Here is a 22,226-nt window from a genome sequence, read left to right as displayed (position 1 = left end):
ATGTAAGCGACATCCAAACACTCTGAACTATGATACGCATCGTTTCTGTCCGGTGAAAAGTTCCTCTGGAACCCGCTCGTTAATGGCTTTGCTGCTTGAACGGTTCCGTACGTAAGCGGCTGTGTTGATTGCTTCGGCAGAAAAACATTAGGGAGGGCTGCTTCGATGAGTAGAGTCCTCGCTGTTTCGACCAAAGTCCTGTTCATGCACTCAGTGACGCAGTTTTGAGCTGGAGAAAATGGTACAATCTTCTCGTGAACAATTCCATGTGTTTCGAAATAGTTGTCCAGGCGCTGATTAAGGAATTCCCGTTCGTTGTCCGTCCGAATTCTCTTGACGCGGAGTCCGGGCTGGGTTTCCGCCCTCCTGATAGAGGAGGTGATTGCATCGGTAGCTTCGGCTTTATACTTTACTTCAGAAAATATGGTGTGGTCCTGCGGCTGCAGTCGTCGACGACCATCATCAGATATCTGCTTCCTCCAAGAGAAGGCGTTGGGAACGGTCCGCATAAGTCTATGTGAAGTAGTTCCAGAAGACACTGTCGCGGTCCTTCGGTGCAACGCTTGAAAGGCTGCCTTGGTTGTATGCCTTGCAGGCAATGTGAGCATATACCTGAGTAAGCCGTGCCAAGGCGGGGAATTCCTTTGACAGCTTCACGGGTCAAAGAAAACTTTCGTCTGGTCGAGCGCTATTCACCTCTCAGTAGGAGGTAAGGCCCCTGCGCGCAGACTGTATATTCCGTCTTCCTTTAGCGCCGACATCACGAGGTGTTTCTTCAAGAAAACCCTGCAGCCATCTGCAGAAAATATCACTCATAACCGTTGTCGGTTAGTTTCGACACAGAGATTAGGTTGTCGTGCATATACCCGGGACCTGGAGAACTTCTTCTGCCCTTAACTTCTTGTGTGTTCCATCGGTGGTGTGGAACATCACCGTTCCAATTCCGCTTGACTGGATGCTTCGCCCATCCGCGAGCGTGACGATCCGTCGCTCTTCTTCCAAGTAGTTGTCGAGAATGCTACTGGACCCGGTCATGTGGCTACTCGCACTGGAATCAACAGACCAGGTTTTTCTTAATTCTTCTCGGTCTGTATATGTCGTCCCAAAAGCGAAATCGTGAGATGACCGGCTGCCAGAACAGTCTTCACCCTGTGCTGTCACGTTCTTGGCGAGTCCAGCCTGTGGTGTTCACAGTTTCCTTTCTTGGGGCAGGATCGGCCTTCACGCCTCGGGCGAGGGCAGGGCTGGGCAGGAATACTCAAAATTTGTATTATAATACAAATACATAATACTTGCTGAAAAATGGTATTATAATACTAATACATAATACTTGCTGAAAAATGGTATTATAATACTAATACATAATACTTGCTGAAAAATGGTATTATAATACTAATACATAATACATTTTATTTTCAAGTATTATAATACATAATACTATTACTTCCCTGTATTACTCAAGTAATACTAGTAATACTTTTGTGCCGTGGCAGACAGTTATTAGAAAAGGAATCCCAGACATATTTCTGAAGCCACCGGTCTGGTCAACGCATGTTTATTTCAGTTGATTGCACTTAAGAAGAAACATCTTTTCAAATACGCCATCTTCTAGCGATCGTCTGTTTGGTCTGAGTAGCAGGTTCGCAAACGAAAACAATCGTTCAACCGGCGCGGACGAACATAAATTAGTGTTGAACTTTAAGAAAACACTCTTAACTGATGGGTAGTCGTCCAACATGGACAAGTCTACGCGCTTGTCATCGAGGTACTTGAGGACTTCCAACTTCGCATGGCACAGTGCACAGCTCTCAGGGCATTCTCTCGCGGGACGCAGGTGTGTGTGTGTCTATAATCCCCTTTTTTCTGCCTTACTTTCTGACGCACCGACCCTGGCTCCATTCTGTGATATGACCCCCTAAGGGCTCCGGGTTGTTCACCCAGAGTGGAGAAGTTTCTCAGAAATTTGAGTCAGCCAGCTCCTGTAATCGTCCCTTTGTTGCACGTTGAAGTGTGATCCTCTGTTGGCAGAACTAGGTCGTGTTGAAAATTGATTTCGAGAAACGCTGAGTCGTTGCGTTTTTTTTTATTCCGTGTTAGCGCCGCGAAGCAACTGTGGCTATGAGCGGCGTACAGATGTGTACAGGTAGAGAGAGGACAGTAGGAAGGAGTGGGAGACAGGGGGTTAGTATGCGTCCTGGGCCGACTTCAGGGGGAACTGTGCCGACATTCGTCTGAAAAGTCTTCGGAAAACCCAAGGAAAACCTCAGACAGCACAGTCAGTGGTAGGATTCGAACCGCACGACCTTTCGCACGACCTTGGCTACCACCAACGAGCGGGACGCCTTAACCCACTCGGCCATGCCGCTGGTGCTGAGCCGTTGCGTTCTCACACCAGTGCTAACGCAGGTGATCAGCGATGGTTAGTTTCCCAATCGATCACTCATACTTAGTGCCATAGAAATCTTACGGAGAGAGGCTAGAAGGAAAGCTGGGGAGGAGGATAGGAGGAGAGCAAAGCACTTGAACGGGGCTCTTCCCTCTCTCAATGTGTGCGCTCGGAGGCAGCCATATTGAATCAGCCGAGTAAACGTCGTGTATTTCCAGCCCGTGAAAGCAGCCACGGTTCCAAAAACTGTTGCAACACTTGCTCGGTAGCTCCTCTGCTTCCGTCGGCTACATATTTTGTCAGTGTCCGCCCCTATGCAGGCTTGTAGTCAAGGCTGGTCGAGGCAGCGGCAGCGGCGGAGACGACGTCCCCATGTGGCGTCCGTGTCGTGTCTGTTTCTTCGTGTGTGTGTGTGTGTGTGTTTTCATATATCTTACGGTTTCATGGGTTCTGGCGGTGTGTTACTGTGCCAAAAACATTTTTGACGTTATGTTCGCTGTATGCTTACTGGATTCCTTTGTTTGCATGCGCCGCGACAACAGTAGCTGATTCAATATGGCGCTCCCCTCGCCCGTACGTCCCAGTTTCGGAGGTTTCCTTCTAGCATACTTCTTAAGATTTCTAGCTTAGCGCAGCCCAAAAGACACGAAGACAAGGATACAAGACAGCTTTAATGAGTGTTTACCAACTATCCCGCCTTTATCCTTTAGTGGATCGATCAACCTATAGATCAATTGATTCTTGATTGATTGTTGAGCACCTTTCGTCGTTGTAAATTCGTGCAGGTCAAACGAGGTATTGCCGTGCAGCGCAGGGCAGGCATCCATGCACCAAAACATGTCTGCTTGCTGGCGGAACCGGCGGAACTACGTCACTTCGCTTCCGTCCCCGTCTTTTTGGTTCCGTGACACCGCTTTTGAGAAGGTGTCAGAAATTTTGACTTGAGTTACGAGCACCGGAAGTGCGCTTGGCCGTTTAGTGGATGGAGTCATGACTCTTTTGACTCTGGGGCCGCTACTTAACGCGTCCAGTGACAACATTTGAGGGGTCCTCTTTCTCCTCTTTCCTCTGGTTTTCTCAGTCGGGTCCCTGCCTTGTATGCCGCTTCTTCCGAGGTTTAGTCGGAACCAATACAAGTCGGAACCTATGCGTTGTTCTTCCCGCAGGAGAGCGTATCTCACCTTGTCTAGTGTGATGGGCCATGGCTCAAATGTCGAGGCTCCGGGCGACTCCGTGGTATGCCTTTGGTAGTCCCTGAATTGCAAAGGCTGCGAGTTCCGCATCTTCAAAATTTTCTCCAAGGGACCGAATCTGCTGTCCAAGATATTCCACTCGCTGCATATATTCGGTGGCCGTCTCCCTTTTCTTCCATTTGACGGCGTTCAGTTCCCGTTTTAGGGCTATTTTCTTATCCAGGGACTTGCCTCTGTTAATTGCTCCAATTTTTGCAGGAATGATAGATGACATAGCTAGGCTGAGAACTGGAAAGAGTCTGAACTAGTACGTTGAGCGCCTCGCTGTCATGCTTGTCCCAGATTGCACGTTCACCTGCCGCGTCCGGAGGAGAACCTTCTATCACCGACCAGATTCCTTTTGTCTTGAGGTAGATCGTCATCTTGTACTTCCAGGTAGGATAATTGCCTCAATCCAGTCGCTTCAGGGTAGACAGCGATGAACCGTGGTGTACGTCATCCATCTTCATGGCTTCACCGAGAAACCAAACAAAAATCTCTCAAAGAGGAATCGACGCAACCTGTTCTTAGTCGTTCACTTAATTGACCGTCCAATTTGGCAGTGTATTGGAGCCCTCAGACTCTTCCCAGTATTCTCCTCTCACGTCCACAGAACACAAGGCTTTAGAAGATATCATCCGCAACCACATAGACATCTTCTCGAAGTCTCAAACCGACATAGGCGCAATCACGACCGAACGGCACTGCATCACATTAACAAACCATGACCCTATCCACAGAGCTCCATACCGGACATCGCAAGCGGACCGAATGAAGATCGATAAGCAGGTCGAATCACTGCTGCAGCACGGTTTCATAAGACGAAGAGACATGAGAAGAAAGGATGAGGGGCGAAAGCACATATGCATTGATTACAGGAAGCCCAATGCAGCGACGGTACCTGACTATCAACCCATTCCACGGATAGACTCTTTGATCCCTTTGGGGTACTGGGCTCTTTGGGCTCATCGCGGTACTTCAGCACCCTTGACATCACGTCTGGGCTACTGGCATGTCCCGATGAACCCCGATGATAAGACAGCATTCGTTACACCGACCGGTCATTACGAGTGGGCAGTTATGCCCTTTGGTCTCAAAAGTGCTTGAGCAACATTTCAACGAGCTATTAAGGCCGTCATTGACAAGCACCACCTGAAATGTCGTCAACTACTTCGATGACATCGGTGGTCCATACCACCATTTTTCAGGAACATCTTGAACGTTTGCACGCTTTGCTAACGGCCATGGAAAACGGGAACGTCAAACTGAAACTCAAAAAATGTCATTTTGCCTGTACTACCATCTATTACCTGGGACATACAATCTCAAATCGAACGATGACTCCCAAACGTAGTAACCATCGAAGCAATTTAGAATTTCCCTGCCCCTCAGTGCACCAAGTATCTGCAACGCTTTCTGGGAACCGTCAACGTCTACAGGAATCGTACATTCCCCACTTCAGTGACCTGTCCCCCGCTCACGTCGCTCCTCCAGAAGAACGTCAACTGGGAGTGGTCTACACCGTGTGGGGAAGCATTCGCAACATTGAAACGTCTATTAGCCACCGAACCCGTACTGCGTATATTCGACCCGGACCGTCCGTGTACGCTCTATTGTGATGCTTCCTCCACTGGGACCGGAGCAGTCCTGAAACAAACAGCAGACGACGGAGTAGATCACCCTGTGGCGTACCATTCCCGAAAACTTCTAAAACACGAAAAGAACTACGCAGTTACTGAGTTGGAACGCTGGGCGATCGTTGACGCCGTGGAGAAATGGCACTGCTATCTCCACGACCGGCCCTTCACAGTACTCACTGATCACTCAGCGCTCCAATGGCTGAAATCCATAAAGAATCCCACTGGATGCCTTTTCCGTTGGTCCTTGAAGTTATCCATGTACGACGTCACCCAGTGGCGGATCTAGGGGGTGGGGGGGGGGGGGGGAGACTGCCCCCCGAAAAAAAAAACCCGTCAGTTTATACCTTGGATTTCCCTCTCTCTCCTCCCCCACTACGCGCTCCGACAAAGAAACCGCCCCCCAAGACACCGAGGGTCTAGATCCGCCCCTGACGTCACCTTCAAGAGCCAAAAAGGTTCCAACAACGTCCCAGCAGACACGTTATCGAGATTGCATAAGGTACCTCTTGTTTGGCCTCCTTCCATACCGACTACCTCTCTCCGCACCCCTACCATCACTTGAAGATGGCCGACGGAAAGCGGTCACTAATTCCTTAGTCGATCACGCCAAGAACCAAGGCGATCTATACCACCAAATTGGTTTCAGAAGCCGCGCGCACCACAGAGCGCTCCCCATAATTCGACGCCCGCGCGCGACGATTGCAGTGCACTCTGATAGGTGTACCGTGAAACAGGTGAAATATCTTCCTCTTGTGTGACGTGGCCCAAGTACGGTCTCCAAGCGCTAATCTCAAGGTCAATGTACGCCGGAGGGCGCTGGAATCGTCGCGCGCGGGTGCCGGATTGTGGGCAGCGATCTGCGGTCCGCCCGGCATCTGAAACCAACTTTTAAACCCGGGAAAAAGCGAAACCACAAGCCATAGCAACCTCGAACCACTACAGTTGCGTCTTTTTCGACATGTACTACAACTTCCTCATTGACATCCGAGAGCTAAAACCGATAATTAAAAAGTTAGAAAATCAATCACCGCTAATTAATTAACAAGGGGCGATGAAAAATATCTTTTTGGATAGACCACACAACTGCCAAGCACGTACAGTTGGTTCCATTTGTGTAGGGCACTCCGTTTTTTCTTTAGCCTGGCCCTTTTTCGGTGGGACATCCTGTATAAGCAAGCTTCGCTATTATCATCCGCCCCTGCCCACCAACCTTGGAGAGGGGGGGGGGGGAGTGGTGACACACGCAACGACGACGCTGGCAATAGAGTAGATGGTTATGCACGCGTTACGTGTACTCATTATATAATATACAGGATTTCTTTTTCGTTACAGATTTTTAATAAAAAAGTATGAGAGCAGCACAGATGCCGGTGTTGCGGGATGGTCATACGGCCAGGCGGACATTCTGTTGACGAGAGTATGCAACTTCTTGTTGACTAATTGCCTGAAATTCGTTAACTAAGTTTTTATTTGGAGGTTTTCGGGGAAATGTAATATAGCAGAACTGAAGCCAGTCCTTTTTCAAAGCCACCCTGTTCTTTGAATAATCCTGAAACAAGCAAATACGTTGAAATGTCCATTGCCAAATTTTGCTATGCAAATGAGCCGAAACCGAAAGAAAAACCGAAAACCGAAAGTCTCGAGAGCTGGGAGAACAACGCACGTCGGAGGCTTGTGCTTTGGAGTGGGGCCACTTGCACGTGCTTTGCCACAGCCATGCCACGTGCTTTGGAGCTATTTGGGGTAGACGCGAATCCGCTGGCCAGATAAACCGCTTCGTGGGACCAGATAGGCCGGTGAAGGCGAAGGTTGTGTCCTTCTCGCGCTCCCAATGCGCTTGGTTTCGTTTTCGGCTCATTTGCAGAGCAAAATTTGGCGACGATAAAAAAAAAAAAGAAAAAGAAGAAAGCGTTAGATAATGACTGGCTCCAATTCTACTATCTCACATTTCCCGAAAACTTGCAATGAAAACACTAATCAATGAATTTTAGGTAATTAGTCCTGTAGCAGATACATACTTTCTCCGACAGAATGTCCACCTGGCTGTATAATCGGCCTACAGAACGGCGTCTGTACCGCTCTTATATGTTTTTATAAATCTGTAACGGATGAAAAAACACCCTGTATAATATTAGATAATATAAAATAACATATTAGGAGTACATTATTAGGAGTAGGATTATATGGTTATTTAATCGAAGGTTATATCTCACTTGTTGGATAGAAGTGTTGTATTTTATTGTCAAAAGAATAGTGAGGTTGGAGCCTACAATATGGGTGTCGTATCGGCGTGTTATATAAAGCATGGGACAGTGTATTTCATTCTGACAGCTTCAATAGTATCACTAAATTATTTTGTACTGTTCTCATATGTGTATAAAAAAGAATATAAGTGTGCTTATTCGGCCCTCATTAAAAGGGCCAAATTACCCAGAAGACTTCATATTTCATCAAGGAACGAAAACGGTGGACACGCACGTTAAACGCAAAACTAACGTGCAGCTTTGACGAACAATAAATTGCGTAGCGCCATGTCTGGACAAAGACGGGAGGGGACGGTACAACAGCACGCGCCACGCGCTCGGCACACCAGGCTACGTTCACGTTTTTTCGAGGCAAAACGCCGTGCAAAGCCATTTGGACTCATGAGTAAGAACGCTAAGCAAGTTACAGGGCAAGTTACAGGGCGGCGCAAAATGCGATCCAATTTTCGGGGAACTTTTCTGTCGCGGGCCTTGCACGACAGATTCGTGGAGTACCTCAAGGCTGGAAGGAGGAAAGTACCACCAGTTACAGCTCTCAACGATCTTCTGCCCACGTTCGCTGTTGGTGCTAAATGCGACCGCAGGGCTGTCCAGGTAAGTGAACTTCCGGAAATATTGCCCTAGGATAAAAAAAAAAAAAAAACGACAGCAACGACATTAAAAATAAGTGAACACAAGCAAATTCCGGAGATATTTAGAGGTAGAGTGAGAAGCTAGTGCTCGTGAAAAATGATTCCGGAGCGGGGTTGTTCACATGTAAAATTTTTTCTTTACCATATCAATCTGTTAAGTGACCACGTCACGTGGGCATGGGGTGTCACGTGGTGGTTGGCGCCATAAAGCCACGGACGAACCTACACGGTGGTTTTCGCCATAAAGTCATCGCTTTAAAACAAAAACTTTAACGGAATTAATATTTTTTTTTTCTTCTCTTAGATCTTCGCTCCTGCTATGTTAGTTGACCCAAAAATGATGTAGATCACATAGGACATAAGAGGCGTTACACAGATTTGTGAACTTTCAAACAGGCCAATCAAAACGATGGCTTTCGCCAGCTATCTATCGAGCGGTCGCCCTTCCGCATCTTCGCGATGTTACGGGGATAGCTCCAGTGCACTTCTCACAGAAAGTTGGTATGTGCTGCATATTTCCCCAGGGTAAATTCAAAAGTTGGGCAAGACGCATGTGGCTCTCAGGTGGCGACACACTGATGCTCGGCTCGAAGGTGATCGTGTCTCGAGAGAAGTTTGTGGCTATCGCCTGGTCTTTACATAGTGCCAATCCGGCGCAGCACCTCTGCGCCCACGAGGTGAGCTCCCTGTCATGTGTTTCGGCTGTATCAGTTTTGCCGTTGCTCCATTCCGTTCTTTTTTCTTTTTTTCTGATGCAGCATATTAACGGTACCCCTGCATGTTTATTTAGCAGCAGAAACAGTATTGTCGTCACCAATTTTGGCAGCGTAATCTTTGTGTTGCTATCGACATAATGAAATAGAGTAAAGCGAGAAAAACAAAATAAGAAACAAGAATGTTTCTGAGCTTAGGATAATGCCGCATTTATATAATAGTTATTGGGAAAAGTATACAAAAGAACCGATTCCTTCATGACGTCAGTGTAAACGTTGACCGTGGTCCTGGGCCACCATCAAGATTCATGCAATATTGAGGTTGCGTGTTACTGTAATTGGTGTTCATCAGAAAGCATTTGTAACAATTGAAGTAATGTTCCTACAAGAGGGGGTAAAAGTTCCCTGAGGGTCCTTTAACGTCCGCTGAGATATTGACTTAGGACACCCCGTATTTCACGTCCCTCGAGGGCGACGACATGTATGCGCAGCTTGTACCGTGCCAACGTAGCCCACTGGATAACTAGGTAAGCAATTGGATAACTATTCGGTACGATGACGGCATTTAACGTCCGATAGTTACCACGTGGACTCCAATCTCCCAGGTTTTTCTTGGGACTCGTACGTAAGTCTGAGTCACGAGGATTGCTGGAGGACGCGTCCCAAGGCAAGCGCACAACAAATGTAGTCGTATGATCAGAACATGATGGCCTGCCGGTATGATATATCGGAACACCAGAAGACTGGAAATGAGCAATGCCTGGGACAGAACTGAACTATCCAGGAACTGCGATGGTTAGCCTGAAATTAGAAAATGGGGCTGATAGCTTGATACGCCTGGACGTTGTTGATCAGGTGTTGTCGCACTGCATCAGCTGTCAGATGGAAGTGTCCACGGGGATCTGCTCCGATGATAACGTGGGACACTACTGCATCAAAGAGAACTCATTGGGATGGAATTCATGAAAGCTGCGCGCCAGCACCCCAACAGGGCGAAAAGCCTCGGGAGTATAGGGTGGAGGTGTCGCACCAGATCATGAGCGAAGTGTCGGGAAAGTCTTCGAATCTCAAGGAGATGGACTGTCACTGACGTAGTTGTTCTTTGTTGTCTTGCGCGGAAGCAAGTGCCTTATGCTACCCAGAGTTAGAAACAGCTGACAGTCTTGCAACGCGGGTGAGGAGCACTGAGGTGACCCCAAGAGATGTTTTTGTTTTTCGGTGCGGAGTGTTCTTCAACGACTAAAATGGAATCCTGCGAAAGAACGACGAGCGCAGGTGACCTACAGAGCGAGCGCGAAGGCTCTGTTCCGCACACCTTTGAAAAATTCTTCTCCTCGTGAAAAGATCGCATTGCAGAACGAGAGGGCGTCGTGACGTATGCTGCTCCCCTCACGTGACCAGTGACGTATATACAGCGGCACAGCTCAAGCATGTATAAGCGGCGCGTGAGCTGCGAAGAAAAAACAAGGAAACAAGGCACGGAGCCTCCAATACGTCACGCGAGAATCGTGTCGGCCGTCTGCTTCTGCTTTCTCCGACTGTTTTTTGTAAATTCGATTGCACAGCTATAACGTACCGCAGAGCGAAAATATTTGGCATTGTGACTCCTGGTGGACAGCTTGACAGATGAGGCAGGATTTCGAGCGACGTTAAATGTCACCTCATTGCTCCTTTAAGAGGTTAAGGTGTTAAGAAAGCCGTTTTGACTCCCCTTCACATATTGCGTGCCTATGGAGATTTCGGCGGAGAATGATAGCTGGCAAATCAAAATGCATGTGCAGGCGGCTTATAGTTGGTTAGAACGATCAGAAGACGAACTCCGACAAAATGCCGGAAGTGCCGCACGGCAAGCGATGGAGTAGGAGGACTTACTGACCTGCGGCTACACGAGCGCGACACCATCTAAACGGGAGGCGTCCATCATGTGGACGTCCGGGCGTCGTGCTTCGGGTGGTGCAACGAAGTCCAAGCCGCGAAATCTGCCTTTTTCTGAGTGAAGGAAGAATTTGCGCGCCACACTTTCAGAGCAAAGCTTGGAAGTAGTCCTTGACTGGCTGAGTACAGCTCGCGGAAGCAATAGAGTGCCGATGCAGTGCGGTATCAAGCACCAGTACCGAGGAATCGTCGGAGTTGTCGTAGTGAGTGACTGAGGTTGCGGAAACCCGGCGATGGCCCCAATTTGGCCGGCAGTGGGGTGATGCCAACTGGGATTGCTTTGTGGAATTCAGTTGGAAGCCATGTCAAATTTATGTTTCTGGATATTGACAGCGATGTCGTGAGCGATCTGCCGTAGGTGTTGTAACTGCTCTTCTGCTGTTCAGCCGGCCACAAGTAAGTTGTCAGGATATACCAAAAACGAAAGGTAGGTCCCGGCCGAAAAACCTGGGAAAAAAAGAGTAACGAATAAAAAAAATATCTAGAGAAATGCACGCAGAAATTTGCTCAAGATGGCTAACCAAGCGCACTTGCGATGTTGCAGGTAGCGCTGAAAGTACAGAGCTTATACACATGGGGCCAGAAAAACTTCGGTATGAGTTGGGAGATAGTTTGTCTTGCGTGTGAGCTCTGCACCAGACCAGAATGTCAGAACGTAACGCCAGCCTCTGCCGCCAGACACGGTGGGTATTTCTGCTAGCACACAAACGGTAGACCTCCAGAAAGTGTAGGTCTACATTGAAGAGCATAAACTGTTCATGAATTTCCCCAGTTCGCCGGTAGGGTGAAGGGAAGCTTCAAGCCAAGAACTGACTACATTGGTTTCCCCTCTATCTGTACATAACCATTCACTCCTGCTTCTAGGTGATGGCTCACGATGTAAAGGGGAAAACGAAGGATCGACCAGCGATCTGACCAAATGTCCTCCCCGCTGGCTGACAAAGTCAATGAAGGTCTTGAAGACATCCATATCATCTGTAGGTCATCCGGACTCAGAGGGAAGGTAACTTGTGGTAAAACTAGGGTGTGTCAAAAGACTAGGAAGTGTCTCATTGCTTCCCAAAGTCTACGTTGTATACTTCAGACAGGGTGATCTCTATCAATTTTAGATCTTCGACAAAGGACATTCACAAAAACGAAACCGATGAAAGCAGTGGCCAAGATTCTGGAATTTGCAGTTTAGCAGTTGTGACAAGCCCGTCTCAGAAGCAGGCCAAGACTGAGGGTAAGAACTTTCTCAATTGAATGCTGCATCTGTTTAGTGGAGAGGTACAGGGTTAGCTGCCAATCTGCATGTGCTTTTCTTGAGGCACGAGCTTCACTTTGTGCCGAGCTATATTGAATAGGCTGCAGCCACAGTATCGACATTTCGTTCAAGAGTATGTGAAGACCTTTCGCGAGCTCAAAACTGAGGTTCTACGCCCAGTAGCACCATTGTGCGGAAGCAAGGAAGCAAGTGGGTTAACAAGGATGGTCTGAGTATAGCACGGCGGACGCTACCCGTCCAGGCCATTCGCATCGTATCCCCACTCCAGAGGCAACTGCGCTTGCTGAGGGGCTTATTGGTGCGAAACGGCGCGATACCGTGACAGAAATTTGTATTTTTGATTAGTGCCCACCAACGGAGGAGGCCTACACGAAGGGAATGGCCTGTCTGCTTTCGATGAGCGTAGGCTCGACCTATACCGCATCATCCATTAGGAGCTCAAGCATCGGAAGGTGTCCGCATGATGGGTGCTCCATCATCTGACACCCGATGTCGAGTGGACGCTTTTCCAGAGATGCTACAGCGTTAAGAGACCGAAGGAGAGAAGTTTCTCACTCGTATCCTGACTGGGGATGAGAGTTATGTCCACCGTTACCAGCCCAGAGACAAACCGGTCAAGAGATGACGTCCCTCCACGTCACTGAAACCAAATAAATTTCGGAAAAGAGATGCTTGTTGTTCAGGGATCACCAGGGTCCCGTAACTTGAGCATTACATGGAGAAAGGCACAACAGCCACGAGCGAAACCTATTGTGCTCCTACGTACTCATCTGAAGCCCGTGCCCAAAACACCGAGGGTTGTTAATGACAGAACTTTGTATTTTGTTTCAGCACGACAACGCACGCCCGTAAGTTCTCTAACCATCTCTTGCGTAGCGGGTGCGTTTCGATTCGGCTTACTTCGTTGCCATGACAACCGTGCCTCGCCGTATCCGTAACGCACGAGAATACAACAGTCTGAACTAGGCAACTCCGCTCGTAAGACGGTCGCAAGCATCCACGATCTCTAAATTGGGTGACGCAGATTTTTCCGCTTGTTCGTATGACATATATTGACAAACAAACTGAGTGCAAGGAAAACGGGACACGGACGGAGTAGACGGGACAAAGCACTCACTACCAACTGAGACTTTATTAACAAGGAAACAAGGTTCTTATATGTTCTATTCTCTGAATTGACCTTGGAGTCTACAAGAGCAGCACCAACAACAGCTGCTCAGACAGCGCCAGCAGCAGCCCCTGTTGACTTAGTGGACGGTTACATTGTCAGCAGGCAGCAAAACAAGGTGGTGGGACGCTGTAGCCAAACGATGGCAGCGTAACGTCCTTCGATGTTTCTCGCGGGAAACGCCATCCGGCATATCTTGTGCTGTTGTATGCGGAATTGTGGATAGGAATTGAATGACTGTGTAAAACGTAGCCTATGAGCAGCCTGATAACGACTAGTCGCACAGCATACAACGTATTTTCGCCTCTTAGCGGTTTACACTACTTCATATGATGTCCTACACACAGCTAATATACATGGTGTTTTTTTAACGAATATTTTATAAAAAGCTGCGAGAGCAGCATAGATACAGTTTTCGCAGTTGTGCCATACTGCCAGGCGGACATCCTCTCGATGAGAGTATATAACTAGATGACTAATTACCTACAATTCATTAATTAACTTTTTAATTAGGGGATTTCGGACAAAAGCGAAATAGCAGAATGGGAAAGAATCTCAGTTGAAAGCCATTCTATCTTTTAAAAACCCTGAAATGAACACGAGCGTTGAAATATTCATCACAGAATATTGCCATGGAAATGAGCGGAAACCAAGACCGCGCATCTCAGAAGCGCATGACCTTCGCCGACGGAGGCTTATCTGGGCCGCAAAGCGGTTGACATGGCCAGCAGATCAGAACCTACTCCGATCATCTCCATCGCTCCAAAGCACGTGGCCCTTTGACGTGGAATGAGCGCTGTCCTCGCTGCGCCCCTGACCGACGCGGTTTTGGTGTCGGCTCCTTGCAAGATTTAGGCGATAGATATGCTCACAGTCACTATTATTCTTCATCAGGCGTAGTGGCGCACGAGCAGGTTAAGTTGCAGCTATGTGGCTGTCCTCTACAGGGCCATATACTGTACCCCTATGTCGTCTACTGCATGATCCGAAGTGTCGTGCACGCACTGATCTCGTACGCTTCTGGTCGCCATTGCGTGAGATGAGACGGCCAGGAAATTTGTCAGACTGCAATTACTCAATTATTTCGCGGGCAATGCAAATGTTACGTCACCTTGCTGGCAACACATGTTTTCCATATGCGCGTGTTGCGTGAAAATTCACTGTATGCTGTTTCCCGAAATGTCCAATTGCTGCGAATGAATGGCCATCCCTGGACTCTCGGCAACACCTTCAGCCACCGCGACAATGATTTCAATAAACCAGAGAGATGCAATAGACCGAGAATTGCAAGTAATTCAAATCTTGAGCTCTTGACCCACTAGCATGTTCTACTGCACATGCACTGTATGGAGCGCAGGGCTTTTTGTTTCGAAAGCTCAGCTCAGTTACGAACAACTGAACCTCTGTATGCAATAAGGGGATAAGTCGAAAAATCCCACACCATGAAGAAGGCCTGATCTGATTGTCCGTCCCATTGACACACATGCATTTCCCGTTTCTTACCCTCCTGTAGCGGGCCAATAAATTGCAATACGGTCCTAAATTTTCTTTGGCAGGTATGTACTGGTATGTAGATGTCATTGCAGCAAAAATAGTAAAAAGGAGATAAGTAGACTTATCCCCTTATTGCATACAGATGTTCAATTTAGAGCTCATATACACAAGTGTCACTTGCAGGCGATGCAGGAAGCTGTACAAACCCTTTTGCTGAAAGCGAATCATCGAGGAGCACTCTGTCACCTTTCCTAATTGCTCACATGGCCAATCCCGAAGCATCGCAGCAGCTGACTCAAATTTTGATAGAATTTGGCAAGTACACGGACGTCTACGATGAATTTACTGCGGAGCAGAGCTACACAGAAAACGCAGCGCCTTGTTTGGTTAACAATCAAATCCAACCAGGCCAGTCAGGTACGTTGCCCGCAAAGGTCATTCTTTTCAGCAGCGTTATTTTTCTACGTATGCACTACATTTCATGCTGTATATATGAAAAATAAATAACAATACAGAATGTCCGAGATCGAAGGGCAGCAGGTTCAGTGGATTGTGCCTTCTTACGCCATGAGGTACTTCTGATGCCATCTTTTAAGTCCGTTTTGAGAGGATGAAACTTTGCGAATGTAGAGCCTTTCGGTGACGAGCGAAGTGTCGGGCTTCGTATCATCCTACACTAGGAACCCAGCAGTCCACTGGCCTGGGAAGACCATCGGAGGCGTGTTGCAGCGGCCTATAGCATCGGACGGTACGAAGGTCAGCTTTGCTCGACACCAAGGAATGTTTACCTCCACTCATTTCAAGGCGGTAGAGATCTGCAAATTTCAAATGACGCAAACGCCCACTAAGAAAGAGCAGTTGGTGATAAGGTACCACCAGTGCGACTCTAGCCAATCCTCTCCGATTGCCTGTAAGAGACGTTAATTTAACACCATGCTAGCCAGGCTCGCGGCAACGCACTAGCGCGCACGGTGTGCAATCAGATGGTGTGGTGTCGAATCCCACGGCTGATGCCTTTTCACCACTGCATAATCGAAACGCAGTTTGAGGCTTAAGGGTTGCGTTATTTCTGCTGTGACGAACGTAACGTTCTAGTTCGCAAAGGTACGTTTGTGTATATCCTTCCCTTCAGATGATGCTTCCAGCCAAGAAATCTTCAGTGGAGGGAGCTCTGGTTTTCTAAAATTGCTGCAGGACATCGATGAGCTTCGGATGTTCTTCCCGCTGAGAGGAAATCCTTCGCACGGCAGATGCGAGTACCTGTGTTCACGTATATACAATGTTTCTATACTATTTTCACTCACATTTTACATGCTGAAATCCAATTTTAGGCGAAACTTAACTTGGTCATGGTGATACACTTGTAGGATACCATGTGTCAGAAGGGCATAACACAAGTTGTGCAGTCCATAACACAATTGAACACATCGAGAAACAAAAACGTACAAAAAATATATGCGTCTTTATTTCCACCGCAGGTATAGAGTGCCTGTTGAATGAAGTTTCCAGACTGCGAACACAAGTCAAGGGTTTCGAACAGGACGACAGAAACGGAAGCACCTCTTCTAAACAACCGCAACCATAGTAAAGATAATAAAAATAAAATTTGTAAAGGGTTGTGCGGACAGTAAAAAAAAAAAAAAAGAAAAAAAAAGAAAAAAATAAAGATTGTGGTTACGTTTCATCTCTGACCAACATTCTACTCCAACTCCCACTACAACCTGTGTGGTAAAAGTAAGAATTTATGTAGTACGAGATCATGTCAGGAAAAATTGTAACGCAAAGAAAAATATGCAAGAAAAGTAGTCAGCAAAGGTTCTCTCAGCTGGCTCTACGAAGCACCATAACCACATCATCCAGCCAGTAAAACGCCTGTTCGAGGTCACCTTCACACAAGTACGGTAGACGAGTCCACGCCTCTAGCACAAAACCTGAAGGCACCAGGACGTCGTAATAAAAAGATTGCACTTGTTCTTCGAAGGTCCCTCCACGCACGTGCAGTACTTCCGCGGGCTTGTTGTGCTGCCGACCTAACTCCACATACTGAGACACAGGAAACACAACAGCGAGCACCAGCCGACTACGCCCTGGCTCCATCCGGGAACGTATGTCTTCCAGTAGGGTCAGCGGCTTTTCACACCGGTCGAGAACGTTAAGGCAACTTATTACATCGTAGGGTTCAGGACAGCGACTCTCATCAGTCTTCCACGTGTCGACGTCTAAAACACAGAAGCCTCGTCGAGCGAGAAGCCTCCGCATAACAGGAGACATTTCGGTCACGTCCACTTTGGCGAAGAAAGGTGCAATGACGGCTGTTACGTTGCCGTCTCCAGCCCCAATGTCCAGAAGCGAAGAAAAAAGGGGTGACGGAGACTTTGCTTCAGTGAATGCCGCCATGTCGCTCTCACCTACTGTCAACAGCTGACCGAACTGAGCACGGGAAAATACGAACATGGATCCTCGTCCTAAAAGCCTGTAAAATAGTTTTTTTGTAGGTCAGTATATGCGGCGTTTTGAACAGTATGTGCTAGTACTAGTGCACAAGGAATAGCAAGCCTCCACACACACGCACACATTGCTTCAGAAGTGAGGAAACTCCCGTATAAAATGAAAACAATTTGGCGCGTGCTGATCTAATTTTATATACAAGCTGTGCCGAAGGGTGAAACCTGCTTGGTCATTTCACCAACATGGCGGCCATCTTAGATTTGTTGCGGGACGTTTACATAAGCTTATTGACGAAGCAGTTTACTTGATTGTGGTCAGATGATAGAACATTTTCCGCTTTCGTTCGAGAATATGGCAGCCCACCTCATTACAGAGGCGCTGTCAGAGGATACCTTGATGTGCAGTTTGCCCAAAAGTGGACTGGTCGTAAGGTGTCCAATCGGGTGGCCACCATGTTGTCCCGATTTAACTCCCTTTCCTTTCTATCTGTCGGGTCATGTCGAGGACCCTATTTACTCTGCGAGTATACAGAATGCTGTTAATAATAAAAACAAAATTGTTGATGCTTCTGCCAGATGTTTGGTTAATCAGGAATGGGGGAAAGGGACAAAATGCTGGACAGCATAACGCACACATTCTAGCAGATCTTACGCTCACTTTTCTTGTTTCACATAAAATCACCGTTTAATATGAGAACGAATAAGGTTAATAAAAGGATGGCCAGGAAGCAGCAGACTAGGGACACCAATGTTATCCTGAAGCGCATCACTATTTTTCTGATGAAATTCTCTACCAGTTTGACGTATCACACATCTACCGTGCCATTTAGAAAACTCAAGTTGAATCCCAGATGGCGGCATTCGAGATAGCCTCCATGCTGGTGACATGGCCCAACAGGTTGCCCCACAGCTTGTGTCTACAATTGGATCACCGCCTGCCAGGAGGTTTTCATTTTATACGAATGTTTCTCTACTTTTGAGACAGCTTGTAGTATACATGCTCAGTAGCTTGATGCGGTCAAGGTGATACCACAATCACGTTTCAACTAGTGCAGTAGCTTTTTCAACCGAAGCTCCCCGGTACCTGGGGGTTCCGCGAACACGATACCGTCGAGCTCCAGCCAGTGAAACTGGAGTGTATACTAAGGCATGCCATCGGCTAGGCTTGGCATCCGACCGTGCGCGACGTTGTTGAGGCGGAAAATGAATACCACGAGCTGTGCAGCGACATAACTTTCATGCACGCTGAAATTCGAAAACGAGGAACTTATAAGTTGTGGTAGCTTCCACACTTGTATCAACGAGCAGCCGGTGTGCGCTGGACCTTTTCAACAAACTACATGTGCGGACTGTCCAGTACGGTGTACCTGAAAACCAAGTACAAAAATAGGCTAGATGTGGGAGCTGATATGTGGCTCTGCCTGAGTAACTATACGAATCCATGGACAGACGAACGGCAAGCACGTACTTCGACTGTTGCACGTAAATAAATAATGTGCCATTTGTACATGTTGTTCGTCTGACCTACTGCCTATCAGTGGCAGCGGGTCCCTCGAAGTTGCGCTGGCACGAGCCCAAGTTCCCTCCAATAGCATAAGTTGAGGACCACAGCACTTGAGCAAGTGACCATCAGCACCCGTAACAAATAACAGCTCGTGGTATTTTTCTGTTGGTTGATGGCTTTTCATTGCCGAGCTAATTGCTTACAGATCTTTTTCTACCCTTTCTCAGGTGACATGTAGTTTCTCATCGCCTTTACACAGGAAGTCACAGTCGCGAAACCTTCACAGGGAAAGCGCATTTCCACATTTGCTCCAGTTTACTTCATAAAGCATAGGGAGAGCATCGTAAGAACAAAAATGGACTCGACTCGACTCAACTCAACGAAAATAGACTAGAATTTGTCCTGGCTGTGAAAATATATTGTGTTGGCAATTACATTTTCTTCTGAAAGAACCGCGTTTGCTGCTATCCAATGACATAAATTTAGCTAAATGTGACGCCAGCAACAAAACACCTGGCAGGCGTGTCCTTTGGAAGAGCGTTGAGAGGTAGTTGGTTGTGCCTAGAGTTGGTGGAAACGTGTCAGTATGGCGCCACCACTAGCGGTTCTCGAACGTATTGCCCATTGGAACAGCTTCAACTTAGAAATTACAAAGCAACGAAACATCCCCGAACCCTTAACAGGTGTACGAAAGATGAGAACACGTCTTTCTGTTGAGCCTGACTATACTGCAACGTACGTAGAGACCCCAGGAGATGCAACGACAGCTGTAACGTTTATTTCTGGGCGCCATGTACTTATAAGTACCTGACTCTACCCATAGTTGGAATGTTATTATTTCCAGCCCCGTCTTCGAGGAAGAACAGCGGCTGGATTATAGCGACTTCTGCCTGTTGTGTCCTCCCATATTCAACATCATTCCTTCTAGTGATTTTCGCAGTTCACCTGAAAATAAGAGTAGCCGGCATGCCGTTGACCAGTGGCTTTACTACGCCGACACCAGCACGATAACGACACAGCTAACGCTACCAGTTGGACAATGGAGCAAACTTCCCGATGTTGATCCGGACCTTTACCGCTTTAATTTACTAACGCCCAGTTTCACCAACCTCGATTAACATTTGAACCGAGATCAGCGGTCCCTCAACTTGAATTTAACCCTTAACCCTGCTTAACCAAGGGTAGTTATTGTCACTGAAACATTCATCATGCCACTAACTAACGTTGCTAAAAAAGAATTGAGTGTTTACTTCAAGTTTTAGCGACCCTTGATCTCGGTTCAAAGTTAACCAGCGTTGGTGAAACCGTACCAAAATGTCGTTGGATATGGATAATATCCAATGTCTTACGCAAGCTCAGTTGTCATGTGTGTCAAAAGCGATAAAACCCCAGTGCTAGGACTAAAGAAGGGGACAAAGGACGAGGTGCTGGGAGGTTTTATCGCTTTTAATATGTACCACCAACCAGCCCAAATCTTAACATTGTTTAACTTGATGTCATCTGTGCTCTCTAAAAATGCAGTCGACGTCAACCTTTTCTCTTTTGTTGCTCTTTTTTAGGACGTATGTGCTCCATGTATTTGATAATGTTAATACATATGATAAAGATACTGATGACTATGATCATGAGCGACCTATGTATTTCAGACTCTGCAACATTAACGTAAACAAAATAAGGGAAATGCAAATGGCTCTGATTCTATGCAAGGGCAGGCCGTCAACTGAAGCTATCATATATCATTGAAAACACTGCACGATTTCCCAACGTCGTTTCTATAAGTATTACAAAAGGTGGTTTTGAAACACAGAACTATTCATTTGTCTGATGCATATGGAGCATTTCATGACACATCATTCGCCAGTGCGTTTGAATGCACCGCGGAGCCCAACCGACGGAGAATCCTTATGGCGTTCACAGATGGCGCGACGTTCCCGGGAATCACAAGAAGCGTGGTGCAAGCACTTCAGCGACCTTTCGTGGAAGACGCCGCCTTAAAGAGAGACTCCGATACATTCGAAGTTAGATACATTCTTCCGAAATGAGAAATAAGGTTGGTTTGGCAGTCGGGGACTCGTTAGTTGACAAAATAGCTGGGAAGCTTACAACGAAACCGAAACTTATGAAGGTTCCCTCTCCTACCTCCTGTACCACGCGTGACGTCACCGGTAGTCTCGTGTGGGCCACTAGTTGTTTTTCGGGCACATGCTTTGTAACTTCTTCGTGCCACATGGATGACCAGTCATCCGCTTCCTCGATTTCGTTCTAAAATATTGAAGTTCTATGATGTTCTAGAAACTGAAGTCGGCCCAGGACGCATACTACCCCCCGTCCCCCACTCCTTCCTGCTGTCCTCTCTCCATCTGTCCACATCTGTACAATGCTCATAACCACAGTTGTTTCGCAGTGCTAACACGGAATAAAAAAATACAAGGATATATGCATTTAAACACTCATGTCCCCAAATGATATTAGTCTTTTTAATACCTTATTATTAGCTTAAGTCTTTTGTTTACGCCATGGGTCTTGCGTATTCTTTCCTTCTTGAAGTTCTAACCGGAGTCGGACCATACAGAAAATAAATGAACACGCGAATGAAGTGTAATATCGAGCGGTAAGCTAGAGCTGACCTTACCTTAGCCTGGATAAGTTGGAAGACCTCAAATGTCTTGAATGGCCGAAATCTACAAATTAGGCAGAATGAGAGTGTTTGAATCAATTCAGCCGCGGCCCCAAATGTGTAAGAGTAAGAGTGATTCGAAATCATGCTATCCAACACAGTCGCTCGCATTTGTCTTTCTGTTTGAGTGTGATTAGGCAAAAATTAGGTCTACGTATTTCCATTTTCTGTAATATCAAGCACCACAATGACTAGCTATTAATCCTACTTATATTTTTATTGCTTCTGCCCCGGGCGAGGGAAAATTAACATGGTTTCGACGATTTATGAAAGGGCGAGCTATCCTTTTACGGAAGACGATAAAACTGAGTGAAATAACTAACAAAGATAAGCTTTACCGTTGCAACGTCTGCATGAAGTAAAAATTATCACGCGACATAGCAGGAATTAATTGCAAAATGACTTCTTAATCGACGAGTTTACTTTCTCCGTCTGAAGCAGTCCGAAATTTTACGTTAATTTCTCGACATTCGACCCCTTTCTTACGGGATATGGTAGAGATGGCCATGGTAGTATGGTCATTAATTCTTTGCTAGACATTCTAAAGGAAATTTTTGCTATGTTATGATGCAGCAAGTAATAAAAAGTTATTTTGTCCTAATATTCGCTCGTCTATGCGAATGCGCCTGTGACATTTTTCTTACAATATTATGAAATATTATTATTATCAATTTTCACTTTGAACGCTCTCTTTGTCAACTATTTAAGGTCCGTACACTAGTTTTCAACTATGAGACATCTTCTTGTAAAACACAATTCCGTATTGTTATACATGTATGCACGAATAATCCCGAAATCCGAACGCCCTTTATAGTAATAAAGCAAACAAAAGCAAACCAAAACCGGTTTGTGTCCGAGGTCCTACCA

General features: G+C 46.8%; 2 protein-coding genes across 3 annotated transcripts in view; one reads left to right on the top strand and one right to left on the bottom strand.

The window, feature by feature from the left end:
* Positions 1–7,799: 7,799 nt before the first annotated feature.
* On the top strand, positions 7,800–16,415 carry LOC135378042 (uncharacterized). Of its 2 annotated transcripts, none has more exons than XM_064610880.1 (8): positions 7,800–8,116; positions 8,679–8,831; positions 11,347–11,485; positions 11,667–11,805; positions 11,912–12,027; positions 14,915–15,148; positions 15,864–15,983; positions 16,210–16,415. In XM_064610880.1, the coding sequence occupies exons 1-8, from the start codon at positions 7,904–7,906 to the stop codon at positions 16,314–16,316; spliced, it is 1,221 nt and encodes a 406-aa protein (XP_064466950.1). In that variant the 5' UTR covers positions 7,800–7,903; the 3' UTR covers positions 16,317–16,415. The 2 variants fall into 2 exon arrangements, with proteins under 2 accessions (XP_064466950.1, XP_064466949.1); XM_064610879.1 differs by having other exon boundaries at positions 15,864–16,001.
* The window catches only part of LOC135378044 (protein-L-histidine N-pros-methyltransferase-like), a 126,597-nt gene continuing 120,549 nt past the window's right edge, over positions 16,179–22,226 (bottom strand). Inside the window, exon 4 of the mRNA XM_064610884.1 lies at positions 16,179–17,204. Coding sequence (XP_064466954.1) covers positions 16,553–17,204 — 652 coding nt within the window. The 3' untranslated portion in view covers positions 16,179–16,552. The remainder of the gene's footprint in view (positions 17,205–22,226) is intronic.

The sequence above is a fragment of the Ornithodoros turicata genome, chromosome 1, assembly GCF_037126465.1.
Source record: "Ornithodoros turicata isolate Travis chromosome 1, ASM3712646v1, whole genome shotgun sequence".
In the NCBI taxonomy this organism is placed as follows: Eukaryota; Metazoa; Arthropoda; class Arachnida; order Ixodida; family Argasidae; genus Ornithodoros; species Ornithodoros turicata.
Note: the sequence above shows the minus strand (reverse complement) of the source record. Positions and strands in the feature narration are given on the sequence as shown.